Below are 14,308 nucleotides of genomic sequence, written 5' to 3' on the forward strand. Positions count from 1 at the left end.
CAACATCAGTCATCAGACCAGCTGCATTTGAATCACCTGGGGAACTTAGTAAGAACACAGATTCTTAGTCCCATTCCAGACTACAGAATCAGAATCTCCAGGTGAAGCCAGGAAGTTCCCCAGGGGATTCTGTGGTAGCCAGGTGACAAAACCTGATATGGATTGCTTCCAAATCTCTCTCCAGCCCTTATCTCTCTATTAAACTATAATCTTATCTTTCTAACTGAATACTAGATATCTCTGTCTCTCTCTCATGATATTTCGATGAAGAACATGAGAAATTGTGGATTGTGTTATCATACTAAGTGGATTCAGAACTGGTCGAGTTACCATACCCCAAAAATGCTTGATCCATGTCAGTCTGGAGGAAAGTCTTTAGTAGCATGCCACAGCTCTATCCTGTTCAACATGTTTATGTGGATTTGGATGAATACAAAGTTAACAGGCTTAACAAATTTTCAGATGATATGAATCTAAGAAGGAGACATTTGGTGGCAGACATGGGAACCAAACAATGGGATGATGGGCTAACGCAAATAAGATGACATTTAACAGGATACACACAAACTTATTCCAGATTTTTAAAAAACAGACTACACATGAACTGATTGGACTGAACCCATTGAGCAATCTTATACATAAACACCACACACACACACACACCCCCCTCACCAAATCATTATGTACTTCCTGATGTGACACCACAGAAAATATATAGCATACCTATTGAATGTCCCTGAATTTGATCAGGCCTCTAGATTTAACAACCAGGAAATATAGGGAACGGAGGAACATGTTAAACAACACCACTGGAATACAGTCAGCAAAATCTAGAAAATGTGCAATTCTCCAAGACAAAGTATCCAGCTTCTTCAATAAATAAATAGCAAGGGAGATAGAGAGGGGAAAAAGAACTATTATAGATTTTTTTAAACAAAGAGACATATTTCCCAAATGCTAAGTGTGGACTTATTTAGACCCTGATTTGAACATCCAGCTGGGAAAAAGATATTTATTGAATACTGACTGGATGTAAGAGTTCTTGCCACCTAGAGAGACATACTGAAATATTTTGAGATGATGTGATACGATGTCTGGAGTTTGTTTTAAGATAAAGTGTGGGAGGGATGTGGTAGGGCTGCAGAATGTAATAGAATTAATCATGCACTGATTTTTCAGAGCTAGTTGATAGATAAATATGAGTTATTTTATTCGCTCTACTGGAATTTTGAATAAGAAAGGTTTTTTAAAAACCCCATAGGTTGCAGTGAGACAGGGTCTGCCAGCCATTAACTGAGGAAGACCTGGGAGTTTAGCAGATTCTAAGGACAATGTGGGGTCCCAGGGTGGTGAGCCAAGGCTGGAGGGATCTTGAGCTGTGGGAAGAGAAATAGCAAGTTCTAGAACTAGAATGGTATCAGAGCTTCTAGGCCCTTCCCTGGCCAGCCACAGCTAGAGTAGCAACTTCCATTCTGGGCCCTGTTTTTTCAAGTCCAGAGAAGACATACCAGGAGGTAAGAGATTCTGGCCTGAGGGCAAGAGACCCTGTGTCAAAGGGAACTGTCTTGAAATTTTGGAAGATTTATTCTGCAGAGCTGCAAAGAGTCAAATCAGGGCCAGTGGGTGCAAGTTAAAGGAGGCCAATTCTGTTTCAACAGTAGAAAGAGCTTTGACTGTTGAAACTGCCAGAACTGGTGACAGCTGGCTTCCCATTTTAGAAAGGTACAAGGTAATGGCTTGCTGCCCTCTTGTGGGGTTGCAACAGACTCTCTCCTGGATGAGCTGGGCCTTTCCAGCCGCAAAGCTTCATGATCTGCATTGGACTAACTTCCATTATTTAAAACAGATGCCCACCTTCCACAGGCTAAGCTGGTCTAGGAGGCTTCCTCAGTGCTCTTGCTTCTGTCTGTGACCCCATCACTCTCCAGTGACCCTCAAGGCCCCCAGTACTCTGTCTCCTCCTCCTCTCACCATCAGAGCCAATCACCTAGGCTTACGTGCCCCTCTCCTTTCCCACCGCTCAGCCCTAATCCACAATATTTCACTCCATCTTCCCAACTGGCTGTCCCAGCTTCTCAACTCACCCCCTCCAATTTGATCTGCACTCTGCTACCAGAAAAGGTATCCTTAAACAGTGCTTGTATTAGGTCAACCCTTTCTCCAAAAAATAAAAATAAAGCAGAGGTTTCTTATTACTGATGAGATAAAACCCATATTCTTTTTTTTTTTTTTTTGAGATGGAGTCTTGCTCTGTTGCCCAGGCTGGAGTGCAGTGGTGAGACCTCAGCTCATTGCAACCTCTGCCTCCCAGGTTCAAGCGATTTTCCTGCTTCAGCCTCCCGAGTAGCTGGGATTACAGGCACGTGCCACCACACCCAGCTAATTTTTGTATTTTTAGTAGAGACAGGGTTTCACCATGTTGGCCAGGCTGGTCTCGAACTCCTGACCTCAAGTTATCCGCCTGCCTCGGCCTCCCAAAGTGCTGAGATTACAGGCGTGAGCCATCGCACCCAGCTGAAACCCACACTCTTTAGCTGGGCATCTGTAGCTCTCCAACAAGCTGGCGCCAACTGCCTCTTAAGCTCTCCTCAGACCACCTCCACCCCCTCAAAATCCTGATGCCTGCCTGCTCTCACCCTACGGCGCGGCTTGTAGAGGCCTCCGCAGAGCAGATGATGCATCACAGCATCCTCACGATCCCGGCCGCTGCGTACTGTGTCAATCACCTGCAGATCCAGACACGCTCCACTGCCACTCTCCCTCCTGCAGGAGGCAGGGGACACATGTGCTGGGGAGGGGGCAGGAGGCAGTCCAGGAGAAGGGCAGATGCAAAGGTGCTGACAAATCTCCCCCAGAAGGGATTCAGAGAGAGGGCACAATGGAGAGGAGTATGAGGAAGGGGAAGGGGCTCAAGGACTCACAGCAGATTGGTGACAGAAGTTTCTGCCACAGAATTGCGGCTGGGCATAGAAGGCAGAGTGAGACCTGTGGAAGACAAGACGTGGCCTCCCTGCAGGTGTCAAGACCAAGGTCAGCCGGCAATCAGATGGAGGGTTGCCCAGGAGTCAGGGGTAATAAAAAAAATAATAATAACGAACACTTAGTTTACTCTTTTAACATGCCAGGTACTGTGCTAGGCACTTTACATATCGAATTCACAAAATCTATAACATAGGTACTCGTATGCCTGCTTTCTATTTTTTTTTTTTTTTTTTTTTGAGACAGAGTCACTCTGTCACCCAAGCTGGAGTGCAGTGGCACAATCTTGGCTCATTGCAACCTCTGGCTCCTGGAATTTTTTTTTTTTTTTTTTTTTTTTTGAGACAGAGTCTTGCTCTGTCACATAGGCTGGAGTGCAGTGGTACAATCTTAGCTCACTGCAACCTCACTGCAAACTCCACCAGGGTTCAAGCGATTCTCCTGCCGCAGGCTCCCAAGTAGCTGAGTCTACAGGCGCCCACCACCATGCCTGGCTAGTTTTTGTATTTTTAGTAGAGACGGGGTTTCACTATGTTGGCCAGGCTGGTCTCGAACTCCTGATCTCGTGATCCACCTGCCTTGGCCCCCCAAAGTGCTGGGATTACAGGTGTGAGCCACCATGCCCAGCCTGCTTCCCAGATTTTAGTGATTCTCCTGCCTCAGCCTCCAGAGTAGTTGGGATTAGAGGCATGCACCACCATGCCTGGCTAGTTTTTGTATTTTTAGTAGAGACAGGGTTTCACCATGTTGGCCAGGCTGGTCTCAAACTCCTGACCTCAAGTGATCTACCCACCTCAGGCTCCCACAGTGCTGGGATTATAGGCGTGAGCCACCGTGCCCAGCCTCTTATGCCTGCTTTCTTACAGCTAAGGAAACAGGCTCAGAGAGTGTGACTTACCCAAGGTCAAAAGCTTGGAAGTGATAATGGTTGAGCTGACTCCACAGTCCAGCTGTTTCCCACCTCTCTGGACTGCCTGCCAGACTCTGAATGTCAGCACCCAACCCAGCTGCTTCCTGCCGCAGCCACTTCACCAGACCATGGAGCCAGCGAGGAATTCCCAACTCCCTGCTCAGGGCCGGCCTGCTTGCCACCCCTTTCTGTCCTGCTCTGCTGACCATCTGCCCACCCACCACTGGCCCACCTGGAAGCTGCTGACCCACCTGGTCCACAAAGCTGATGGCATCCCGGATGTTAAGCCTGTAGTACACATCCCAGATCTGGTCCCGGATGCGGTAGGCTGATCGTCGCATCAGCAGCTGACTCAGGTATTTCTTGTCAAACTGCTCCCACCTACAGAGGATGCCAGGCCCGGCTCTGAGTCCCATTCCCAAGGCCTGGCCAGGTGGCCCTTCCTGAGACGGGGCAAGGACACCGTCAGCACTGGCCTGGGTTTTTAGATATGGGCCTCAGCCAGAGAGAATCTCAAGGCTAGTCCCTGCCCTCATGGAATTTACAGTGTCATGGGAAAGCCCAACAGTAATTGAAATTATTACAAATCACTGTAAAATTGCAACCATGACAAGAACTACAAAGGATAATTAGAGAATATGACATGGATATGTCCTAGCCAGAGAGGCCAGGGAAGTCCTCCCTAAGGAATTGAAGCCTATGGTGAGTTGTGAAGGATGAATCGAAGCTGAGTAAGTGAGAGGGAGGTGAAGGAGTGTTCTAGTACAGAGAAGGTCCCAGTGGCCAGGCTGGGGGAGCATGGTGGGTCCTGAGGCTGTAAGGCAGGGTCCATGGAATTAGCAGGCAGACAGTCAAAGACAGAGCAGAGCACGATGAGGCTGGAGTCTGGCAGTTGCCAAACCATGCAGGGCCAAGCAGGCCACACTGGGGAGCCTTGTCTTAACCTGAGAGCACTGGGATGCCACGGAAGGGCTTCAGGCAGAGGTCACCCAGCCTGAACCTGGCTCTGTCCCTTCTCAGAAGTGTGGCACATCCCCCCATGCTTCCCTGGCTGGTGGGGCTGCTGCTGCTGAAGGAGCCTCGGGGCAGCTCCCTCACCTGTCCCTCCAGTAGTGGTAGCCATGGTGCCCCACAACGTCCTCCACTGCAGCCAGAATGTGGTCAAAAGTCTAGAAGGGGGGTGGGTAGGGGGACTGGATCAGGACTCTGCCCAAAATAGGAGAAGGTCGAGAGGGACAGGCGAGGGCTGGGGTTCTGATACCCACGTGTTCATGCAGCTCCTGGTTCAGGGTGGGTTTGTGATGCTCACTCCTCTTCACCTTCAGCCATTTGACCAGTGGCTTGATGGTCAAGCCCTATGGACAGGCAGGATGTGAGCCCTGCCCTATTCCTATTCACTTCCCTGCTGCCTTTCTCTCCCCATAATGAGGCTTCAGCTTCAGTACCCCCACCCCACTGCACTCAAGGTCTGGGAAGTCAGGGCCCTCCATCTCCCAGCGGGAAGAGAAGCCCCTGTCCCATAGGCTCCAAGACTCCCCAAGGGCCTGCCTGACCCTCTCCCTACCCAGCCTTGTGGGCACTCCCACCTGCACGATGACTGTGAAGAAGACCACTACAATAGTGGTGGCTACAAAGTAGTCCTTGGCAGGGACCTTGGTCCTATCCAGTAGGATGACGAGAGCAAAGGCCACAGCCCCCCGCAGGCCCCCATAGGACATCACCACTTGGTCAATCTTGTCCAGAGGGACTAGCCGGAACTGATTCAGCACCCAGGTCTGCAGGACTACGCCTACAGCGGGAGGGAGGCCAGTGGGAGCAAAGCGTTGGGAGTGGAGGACGTGGGAGTGGATGGGACCAAGTATCTGGGCTGAGGTCTAACAGGGGCTGGGACAGGTGAGCAACAAGAGGAGGCTTAGGAATTGACAAAGATGTGGACTCAGATGGGGAGATGAGCTGCAGGGAGGGGCGGGACAGAAAGGAGAGTGGGAAAGCAGAGGGTGTCAGCAATACCGAGGGCTCGGAAGAACAGGATGAAGATGAGGGTGCCCAGCACTAGCCCAGAATCCCAGGCCCACTTAGAAGAGTCCACGGCTGAGATGCCAAGCAGCATGAAGATGACGGTCTCAGCACAGCTGGCTAGAGTCTTCATTGTATATTTGACAGTTGTGCGTGACTTATGGGAGATGTTGGCCTCCACGTACTTCTTACAGCCCAGGCCACACATGGTCACCCTGGGAGAGGATGGAGAGACATGGCAAGTGGGGAAGGGTTCCAGGGGGCTCAGCCTCTGGGGTTGGAGCATACTGCAGGAGGGGGCATTGCCCATTACAGGATGTCAGACTCTCAGAGCTGAAGCCCAGGGAGGCCTGAAGACTTGAGTGGTAGTGCTGAGCTAAGAGTCCAGATCTCCAGGCTTCCCACTTAGTGTCTCCTGGAAGGGAAGGTGGGAGGAACGTGCTCTGACTAGCGGGCTCTCTGATGCACCTTCTGAAGTGCTGTGGCCTCCAGGGCTGGTGGCCCCAGGCCTTAAAGTCTATTTCCAGCCCAGCCTACACCTAGAGGGTTTCAGGGTGCTGAGGACAGCTCTGGAGGCAGCTCCTGAAATATTGCTGAGGTTTACTGACTCCCCAGGAGAGTGTGAGGCTCCCACTACCACAAGGGCTCAGGGAAACCTATGGACTCCTGAAGTTCCTGCCTGTGTCCCTATGAGGGGCGACCATCTCCAGCGCCCCCTCCCAGCTGTCTGCCTGCAAGGCCCCCAAAACTCACGCAAGAATGGCGGAGAGTGAGGCCATTTCAGCAGTGAGGTAGGCTGCGTAGGCGAGGAGGAAGACCAGCAGCGGCTCGATGATGCGGACCCGCTTGGTGAAGCGTGTGGTCAGGGCCAGGAGGAAGGCAAAGACTAAGCCCACGGCTGCCCCGCCCAGACTGACCACAAACAGGGAGGCTGGGGGAGGAGTGGGTTGTCAGCATGACCCCTGGCCCGGACCCTACCCGGGCTGACAAGACTGCTGCTTGGCAGGGAGTGAGGGATGATGCCCACCGCACTCCCAGGGGCTCAAAACCCGAGAGCCAGGATCCCTGGCAAGCCCCTCCCAGACCCCATTTCTCTATAGAGATGAGGCAACCCGAATAGCCTCTTCTGTCCTGATGTGGGGTGGGAGGGCCTCAGCAACCCAGGGGAGGCAGACCTCCAATGCCAGCTGGGAGCGGGGAAATACTGACCGACTCCCTTCAGGTAGTCAGTGGCCTGCACTTTGGCAGAGCCCATCTCCACAAAGGAGTTGCAGACCTTGTACAGCACCTGAGTGAGAAGAGGAGAGTCAGCAGTGAGGCGGGAAGGCAGCAACTGGGACTGCTGGGAAACAGACTGCAGGGAGAGCAGGGTGAAAGCAGACAGCATATTTCTGCCCCAGGGGACCCACGGGAAGGGACTGAGTCTGCGCAGACCCCTAGTTGGTCAGAGCATGCAGCCTGGGGTCAGGGAATGGCAGTCAGCTGAGCACGCTCACCACGGTGACAGCATCGTTGAGCAGGGACTCGCCAAAGACGATGATAAAGAGAGTCTCATTGACGTGCACCTCCTCAAAGACAGCTAGCACGGCCACGGGGTCCACCGCCGAGATGAGGCTCCCAAACAGCAGGAAGTCCAGTAAGCCAGCCTGCACCCTAGGGGCTATTAAGGGACACGTGTAGGACAGGCCAGTCATTGAAGACGACCCAGTCTCCTGAAGCATGCCCTGGAACAAGCCCAGGCCCCACCCCTGCTGATACAACAAGGAAGCCCAAAGAGGACTTGGGATGGCAAAGACAGCATTAGCCTGCAGATCAGGAGACTTCGGTCAAGCTACCTATGCCTAAGGCCTGGCTTTGCCACTTACCAACTGTGTGATGCTGGTTCCGTCACTGTCATATGACTCACCTTAGCCAGGCCTCCTCATCTGCCTGCCTCACAAGATTGTTTCAAAACTCAACCCAGCCATTTGGAATAGGGAAAAAGGCCAGGTGCAGTGACTCATGCCTGTAATTCCAGCACTTTGGGAGGCCGAGGTGGGCTGGATCACCTGAGGTCAGGAGTTCAAGACCAGCCTGGCCAACATGGTGAAACCCTGTCTCTACTAAAAATACAAAAAGTAGCCGGGCACAGTGGTGCATGCCTGTAATCCCAGCTACTTGGGAGGCTGAGGCAGGAGAATCACTTGAACCAGGGAGGCAGGGCTGCAGTGAGCCAAGATCGTGCCACTGCACTCCAGCCCGGGTGACACAGTGAGACTCAGTCTCAAAAAAATAAAATAAAATAAAATAAAATAGGGAAAAAACATTGTAGCAACAGTAATAATAACTACCAGCAAATGGAAATTGGCTGCTAACTATTTTTATTAGGGAGAATAACAAAAGAGAGTGCTTTCTCCCACACCTGTGGTTCCCGGCCAAAGGGATGTGACACAATTCTCAGCAGGTGTGGAGAACTGAATATAGTAAGAAAAGCACCACAGATGGGACTTGAATATGTCATATAATTTCTATGGGCCCCAGTTTCCCCATGTCTAAATTGAGACTAATAACAAAGCTACCTCAAAAAGTTCCTTAGTTAGCCAATGCCTAACATATAGTAAGCACCCAAAAGATATTATTATCTATTACTGTTATTATGCTCTGATGTCCTCCCTTCCCTTCCTGCCCCAAATAGTTCACTACCTCAATAGGGAAACCAGGTTAGAGTCCCAGGTAGCAATTGTAAACGTTTTCTTGTAATACCTTGGAAAAAGTGTGAATCATCAACCTTCAGGGTTGAATGAATTTCTTGGGTTAGGAAATAAAGAAGGTAGCAAGAGAGGGCAACCTAAAAGCAAAGAGCCTTAGTAAAACAGACCTGAGGCCAGGCGCGGTGGCTCACGCCTGTAATCCTAGCATTTTGACAGGTTGATGCGGGCAGATCACCTGAGCTCAGGAGTTCAAGACTAGCCTGGCCAACATGGCGAAACCCCATCTCTACTAAAAATACAAAAATTAGCCAGGTGTAGTGACACATGCTTGTAATCCCAGCTACTCAGGAGGCTAAGACAGGAGAATTGCTTGAACCCAGGAGGTGGAGGTTGCAGGAAGCCAAGATCATGCCATTGCACTCTAGCCTGGACAAGAGTGAGACTCCATCTCAAAAAAACAAGCAGCAACAACAACAACAAAAACAAAACAAACAAACAAACAAAAAACACGGACCTCTTCTGCTAACCTTGGACCTGACAGCAAACAAATGTAAGAGGCTCTATTTCCTCATGTGTAAATGTGACAAACTACACAAAAGGGTTGCTATGAAGAGTCAGTGGGATAAGTAAGGAGAGAAAACCCAGTGTAGTGCCAGCATTTGATGGATTTATAATAGTTATTTATTTTTTAAATACCTATTATATTTATTTAAAAAAATAAATGTTTTAAAATAATGAATTTCTTATAGACAACATATAGTTAAGAAAAAAAAATAATAAAAACAGAAAACCACCCAGACCTGGCCTGGGGAGAGCCAGGACAGAAGGCCCTTGCAGAAATGATGCACAGCTGTGCCTCAGGGGAGCAGGGCTGGCAAATGGTAATGTGGTAACAGAGGGCAGGAGGCAACAGAGTGGTAACACAGGCTCCCCAGCCTTGGCAGCCCACATAAAGCTGGGAGCCAGACTCCTGCTCAGCTGTTACGCTGCAGAAGCCTAGACTGGCAGAGACCTAGATGAGGCCTGAACCCCATCGGGTGCACTGGCTTGCACTCCAGAGGGAGGGACCTAGGATGGTGCTTTCAGGGCATGGCTCACACCAGCATGGACCTCCAGAGCTTGAGGAGAAGGGAGAGGGGTGATGGGTCTCGCAAAGCCCAGGTCTTAGGGTCACTCACCTACAAGTCCAGCCTGCTGCAAGCCCCAGAGGGCAGCGCCTGTTGTGAAGGCATTCCAGAGTGTGCCTACCACGGCATAGGTGAGGATGGCACCCAAGTTGTCAAAGAACAGCCTGCTAGGCATGAAATAGCCTGAGTCCAACACAATAGGAGGCAGCAGGAAGAGGAAGAAGGTGCCTGGCTCCAGCTGGTACTCAGCTTTCTTGGCCACAGCTAAAACAATGCCCCCTAGCACCAGGCCCAGCAAAATCAGCAGGCAGCTCTCAGGGACCAGAGATGTTATTTTCCGAGACAAGTGAAACACTGCAATGCAAAAAGAGTGCAGGATGGATCAGTTTATGGAATATCCTCCCACACACAGGCCTATGAACTCCCAGTTTTGTTTTTTTTTTTTTTGAGACGAAGTCTCACTCTGTTGCCCAAGCTGGAGTGCAGTAGCACAATCTCAGCTCACTGCAACCTTCACCTCCTGGGTTCAAGTGATTCTCCTGCCTCAGCCTCCTGAGTAGCTGGGACTACAGACACGGGCCACCATGCCCAGATAATTTTTTTTATATTCTTAGTAGAGACAGGGTTTCACTATGTTGGCCAGGATGATCTTGAACTCCTGACCTCATGATCCGCCCACCTCGGCCTCCCAAAGTGCTGGGATTACAGGCGTGAGCCACCGCGCCTGGCCAACCTTCTAAGACTGGGACCAAGGGAAGAGAAATATGCAAGACTTCTAGAATTTCCAATCTCCAGGGCTACAAACCCTCCCCTGCAGTCAAAGTCATCTGTTTCTTAGTGCTCCTGTCACACTATGGTAACCTAGGCCTTTACTGCTTTTTCCCCTTCTAGAAATGTCCCTTCCTTTATACTTTCATCCTCAGGGGACCTCACCTTTCTCTGACAACCCTTATCCATGCCATTATTTGAACCTCAGCAAATGCTACCCAGTATCTTTTTATATGTAAGATAGCTGTAAAAATCAGGGCCTTTGGAGTCAAGCTGCTTGTATTCAAAGCTTAGTTCTGTGATCTTAGGGCAAATAACTTCACATCTCTGACTCAGTTTTCTCATCAGTGAAATGGGAGTAAAAACAATAATGATCTCATAAGATTATTGTGACCATTAAAAAAGACAACCTACAGGTGGGGCGTGGTGGCTCATGCCTGAAATCCCAGCACTTTGGGAGGCCAAGGTGGGCAGATCACCTGAGGGCAGGAGTTCTGGATCAGCCTGGCCAGCATGGCGAAACCCTGTCTCTACTAAAAATACAAAAATTAGCTGGGCATGGTGGCGGGTGCCTGTAGTCCCAGCTACTTGGGAGGCTGAGGCAGGAGAATTGCTTGAACCTGGGAGGCAGAGGTTGCAGCGAGCCGAGATCATGCCAACTGCACTCCAGCCTGGGTGACAGAGTGAGACTCTGTCTCAAAAAAAAAAAAAGACAATCTACTCAAAAGCACTTAGCACACTAATTTACAGTAAGCACTCAATAAATGTTACCTATTATAATGTCCTCACTCCTTAACTAGACCAGAATGTATATTATACCTCCTAGGAGCTGTGTAGACTTCCTAGCCCAATGTGCCTTTCATTATATGGGCTCACTCAGGACTGTGTAGTTTTTAAAACTTTGGCTTTAGCAATCAGAAGATCTCCAGGTCTTCTTCCAGCCTTAGCACATTCTGTGTGATCTCAGGCAAATTATTTAACTTACTTGAACTTCAATTTCTTCTTCTGTAATATAGGAAAAATACCCAGCATCAAGGGTGAGGATAAAATGATATAAAGTAGGCAAATGTGCCTAGCATAATGTCAGACACATAGTATGTTAGACACACACCAAATGTTAATTAAATAGAACAGTTCTGTCTGTAGGAGGGGAGAAGAAAAGGATTTCTAGCACTATTGCCACTCCTACCTTTGTCCTCTAAAATAAACTCTTTGGCTCTCCTTTAAGTCCTCAGACCACAAGTGAACACAACTCTCTCTACATAATCCCTGGGATGTTGGGGAAGGAGACTCTAAATTAGCCTGTGTGAGACCCTATGCCAAGAGAGTGCCCTTTGGAAGCTGTACCCAAAGGGCCTAGAACAGTGCCTGGCACATAGTGAGCTCTATGTAAATATTTGTTTAATAAAAGGGAAAAAGTCTCCTAGCAATGAAGCTGGGGGAAGGTGTTCCTGAATGCTCTGCCTTTTCTCTTGTTCGAGGATTTTCTTTGGCTTGTGAAAAGGAGGCTCTCTTCTCTTACTTACATAGGAAATGTCATCCAAACTAGAAAAAGAACCATGATTTATGGGGAAAACTACAGTTGTTGCTATAAACTCTAAGACAAGAACTCTTCTGCAACTCACAGACTTCTCAGCAAACCCAATTGTTGGCTCCAAATCTGAGGCTCTTTCCACTCTACTTTCATTGCTGCTGGGCCTCTAAGGTAAACGTGGTTATAGATCTCTCCATACTTGTCCCTACTTTGGTCTCCCACTTCTCTCTTTCAGGTACCCTATTTCATCTTCATCTCTTTACGCATTAACCCCAGCCCTGCGATCCAAGCCCCATCACAGAACCATGCTCCCCGAAGGCATATTGAGTTCCACTTTCTATTGTTAATCTCAGGCTGCCACAGCAGAGTGGAGAGTTCTGTTCCTGCCCAGCCCCCTCACCCCTAGCAGTGTCCCTGTGGGAGAAGAGGGGCAAATTCTAGGCTCTGGGTGATTCCTCCATGAAGGCTGTATTGGTGAGACTGGAGTACAGGCTGTGCCAGCATCCATGGGGAGAGAGTAGCAACGCTCAGCTATAATTAGTCACCCCCACAGCAGAGCCTGCACAACAGGGAGAAGGAGGAGGGTCTCTGGTGGGAGGAGGGACCACTGGCTGCTCAGAAGGGAGGAGGAAGGAGCAGATGCAAGGAAAAGCAGCTCTATTCAGGGAAAAAGAAGTCTGAAGCACAGCCTTCAATGCTGTCAGGACTGAAGAGGTCGGATGTATGAAAGCATCTAGGGTAGACAGCACACAGGAAGGCCCCGATACATGGAAGTTTCTTATACCCTGAAGTGGGAAGAATGTGGACCTGAACGTGGGGTGGGGGGGTCCCCACACACAGGCACAAGAAGGCAGCAGCTTTAAGTGGGGAGCAGGGGAGAGATGGAGGAAAAGTGGCAGTGTAGTTTCCCAAGGGAATGGACACTCGGACATGGTCTCCAGGGAAGGCTGCTTTTTCAGTACCAGGATGCCTGTGTTCGTGGGAGAACACCCTCCCCTCAATGTCCCCACACATCCTCACCAGCGACAGAGGTTTCTGGGAGGCTAGGGATTGGTGGGGGAGAGACCAGACTGAAGAGGGCCTACTGCAAGGGGAAGAGGGGAGCGGAGAGGGCAAAGGAACCTACAGATGGAGTTGGGGAGAGCGGGGCACAGCCCTTCAGAAAGGCAAATCCTCAGAGCTCCCAGGAGAGAAGACAGGGACCTGGGACCCACAAGAAGCGATGCAGGAACTGGGCGAGAGCCCGGATTTGTGGAATCCAAACCTAAGTCCCAGCACCGTGCAAGAAGCCAGCCCCAATCAGAGGACGGAGGAGGTGGGGGTGTTGGGGGCGGGTCCGCCGCTGGCCGTCGGCCTGGCGCACGCACACACACACTCACCGATTTTGGCCAGGCTGGCCACCAGGATCCACAGGGCCACCAGGTAGGGCGCCTCGACCTCGTGCCACTGCCAGCGGAAGAGCTCTAAGCCTGGGGGAGGCTCGCCTGGGGACTCTGGCTTCTGGGTGGGCTCTTCGGCCGCCCCCGACAGGGGCAGCGCGAGCAGGGACAGGGCGGCGCGCAGCATCCTGCAGCCTGCCCAGCCGCCCTCCCGGCACCGCACGGCCGCCGGCCCCGCGTCGCCGCCGCCACCTACCGGGCGCCCCCGCGTCACAGGCACGTGGGGCCCGCTCCCCCCAATCCCAGCTCCGATACCCCCAAGCCAGGTCCAGGCTCCGAGACCCTGCCCCGGACTCTCGTAGTAGGGGACTCTCTCCTCTTTCCTCCCTAAATCAGTCCCAGCTCCGGAAATTCCCCAGTGCAGCTCTCCCCCAAGTTTCACAACCTACTCCTTCGAGTCCGCGCCCCCAAACCTCCGCAAAACCGCCCCCACCAGATCCAGAGCGGTGCGCGGCCACAGCCCCCCTGGGGCAGCCCGCAGCGGGAAGGGCGGGGATCTGCGGGGGGCGCGGTTAGGACGGACGGGAGGGGCACGGCTCCTCCTCGGCCAGCGCTGCTGGGCGGCGAGCAGCACCCCCCTGGGACCCAGGCGCGGCCGGGTGCAAACGGCAGGGGACCGTGCTCGGCCGCCCTCCGCCCGCGTTCCCAAGCCCAGGACCCCCTGCCGGCCCCCGCCCGGACCTGAGCTGCGCACGCGCACTGGACGCTCCCCAAAGCAGTGAGAGACAACGCTGCCCCCAACGTCCCAGAAACCCTAAGGCCCAGACTGGCCCAGCTCATGCCAGGCGAAGAGGGAGGCTGTTCTTCATCTCCCAAACCAAGGGGCACCTGGCCCTCCCTTTCAA

The 14,308-nt window shown here is 51.4% G+C and overlaps 1 protein-coding gene across 8 annotated transcripts in view; it reads right to left on the bottom strand.

Annotated features, from left to right (window-relative positions):
- Positions 1-14,308, bottom strand: part of SLC9A5 (solute carrier family 9 member A5) — a 35,483-nt gene that overhangs the window by 9,579 nt on the left and 11,596 nt on the right. For 3 of the 8 annotated variants that reach the window (XM_030795470.1, XM_030795461.1, XM_030795495.1), the window contains exons 1-12: positions 13,404-14,123; positions 9,774-10,076; positions 7,402-7,565; positions 7,115-7,193; positions 6,659-6,836; positions 5,900-6,120; positions 5,476-5,678; positions 5,155-5,244; positions 4,988-5,058; positions 4,141-4,270; positions 2,922-3,010; positions 2,637-2,763 (exon numbers count right to left, since the gene is read on the bottom strand). In XM_030795470.1, the coding sequence (XP_030651330.1) occupies positions 2,637-2,763; positions 2,922-3,010; positions 4,141-4,270; positions 4,988-5,058; positions 5,155-5,244; positions 5,476-5,678; positions 5,900-6,120; positions 6,659-6,836; positions 7,115-7,193; positions 7,402-7,565; positions 9,774-10,076; positions 13,404-13,590 (1,842 nt within the window). In that variant the 5' untranslated portion in view covers positions 13,591-14,123. Of the gene's footprint in view, positions 1-2,636; positions 2,764-2,921; positions 3,011-4,140; positions 4,271-4,987; positions 5,059-5,154; positions 5,245-5,475; positions 5,679-5,899; positions 6,121-6,658; positions 6,837-7,114; positions 7,194-7,401; positions 7,566-9,773; positions 10,077-13,403; positions 14,124-14,308 lie in introns of those variants that run through there. The other 5 variants (XM_030795508.1, XM_030795502.1, XM_030795487.1 and 2 more) reach the window with 4 other exon arrangements.

This window comes from Nomascus leucogenys, chromosome 2 (assembly GCF_006542625.1).
Source record: "Nomascus leucogenys isolate Asia chromosome 2, Asia_NLE_v1, whole genome shotgun sequence".
In the NCBI taxonomy this organism is placed as follows: Eukaryota; Metazoa; Chordata; class Mammalia; order Primates; family Hylobatidae; genus Nomascus; species Nomascus leucogenys.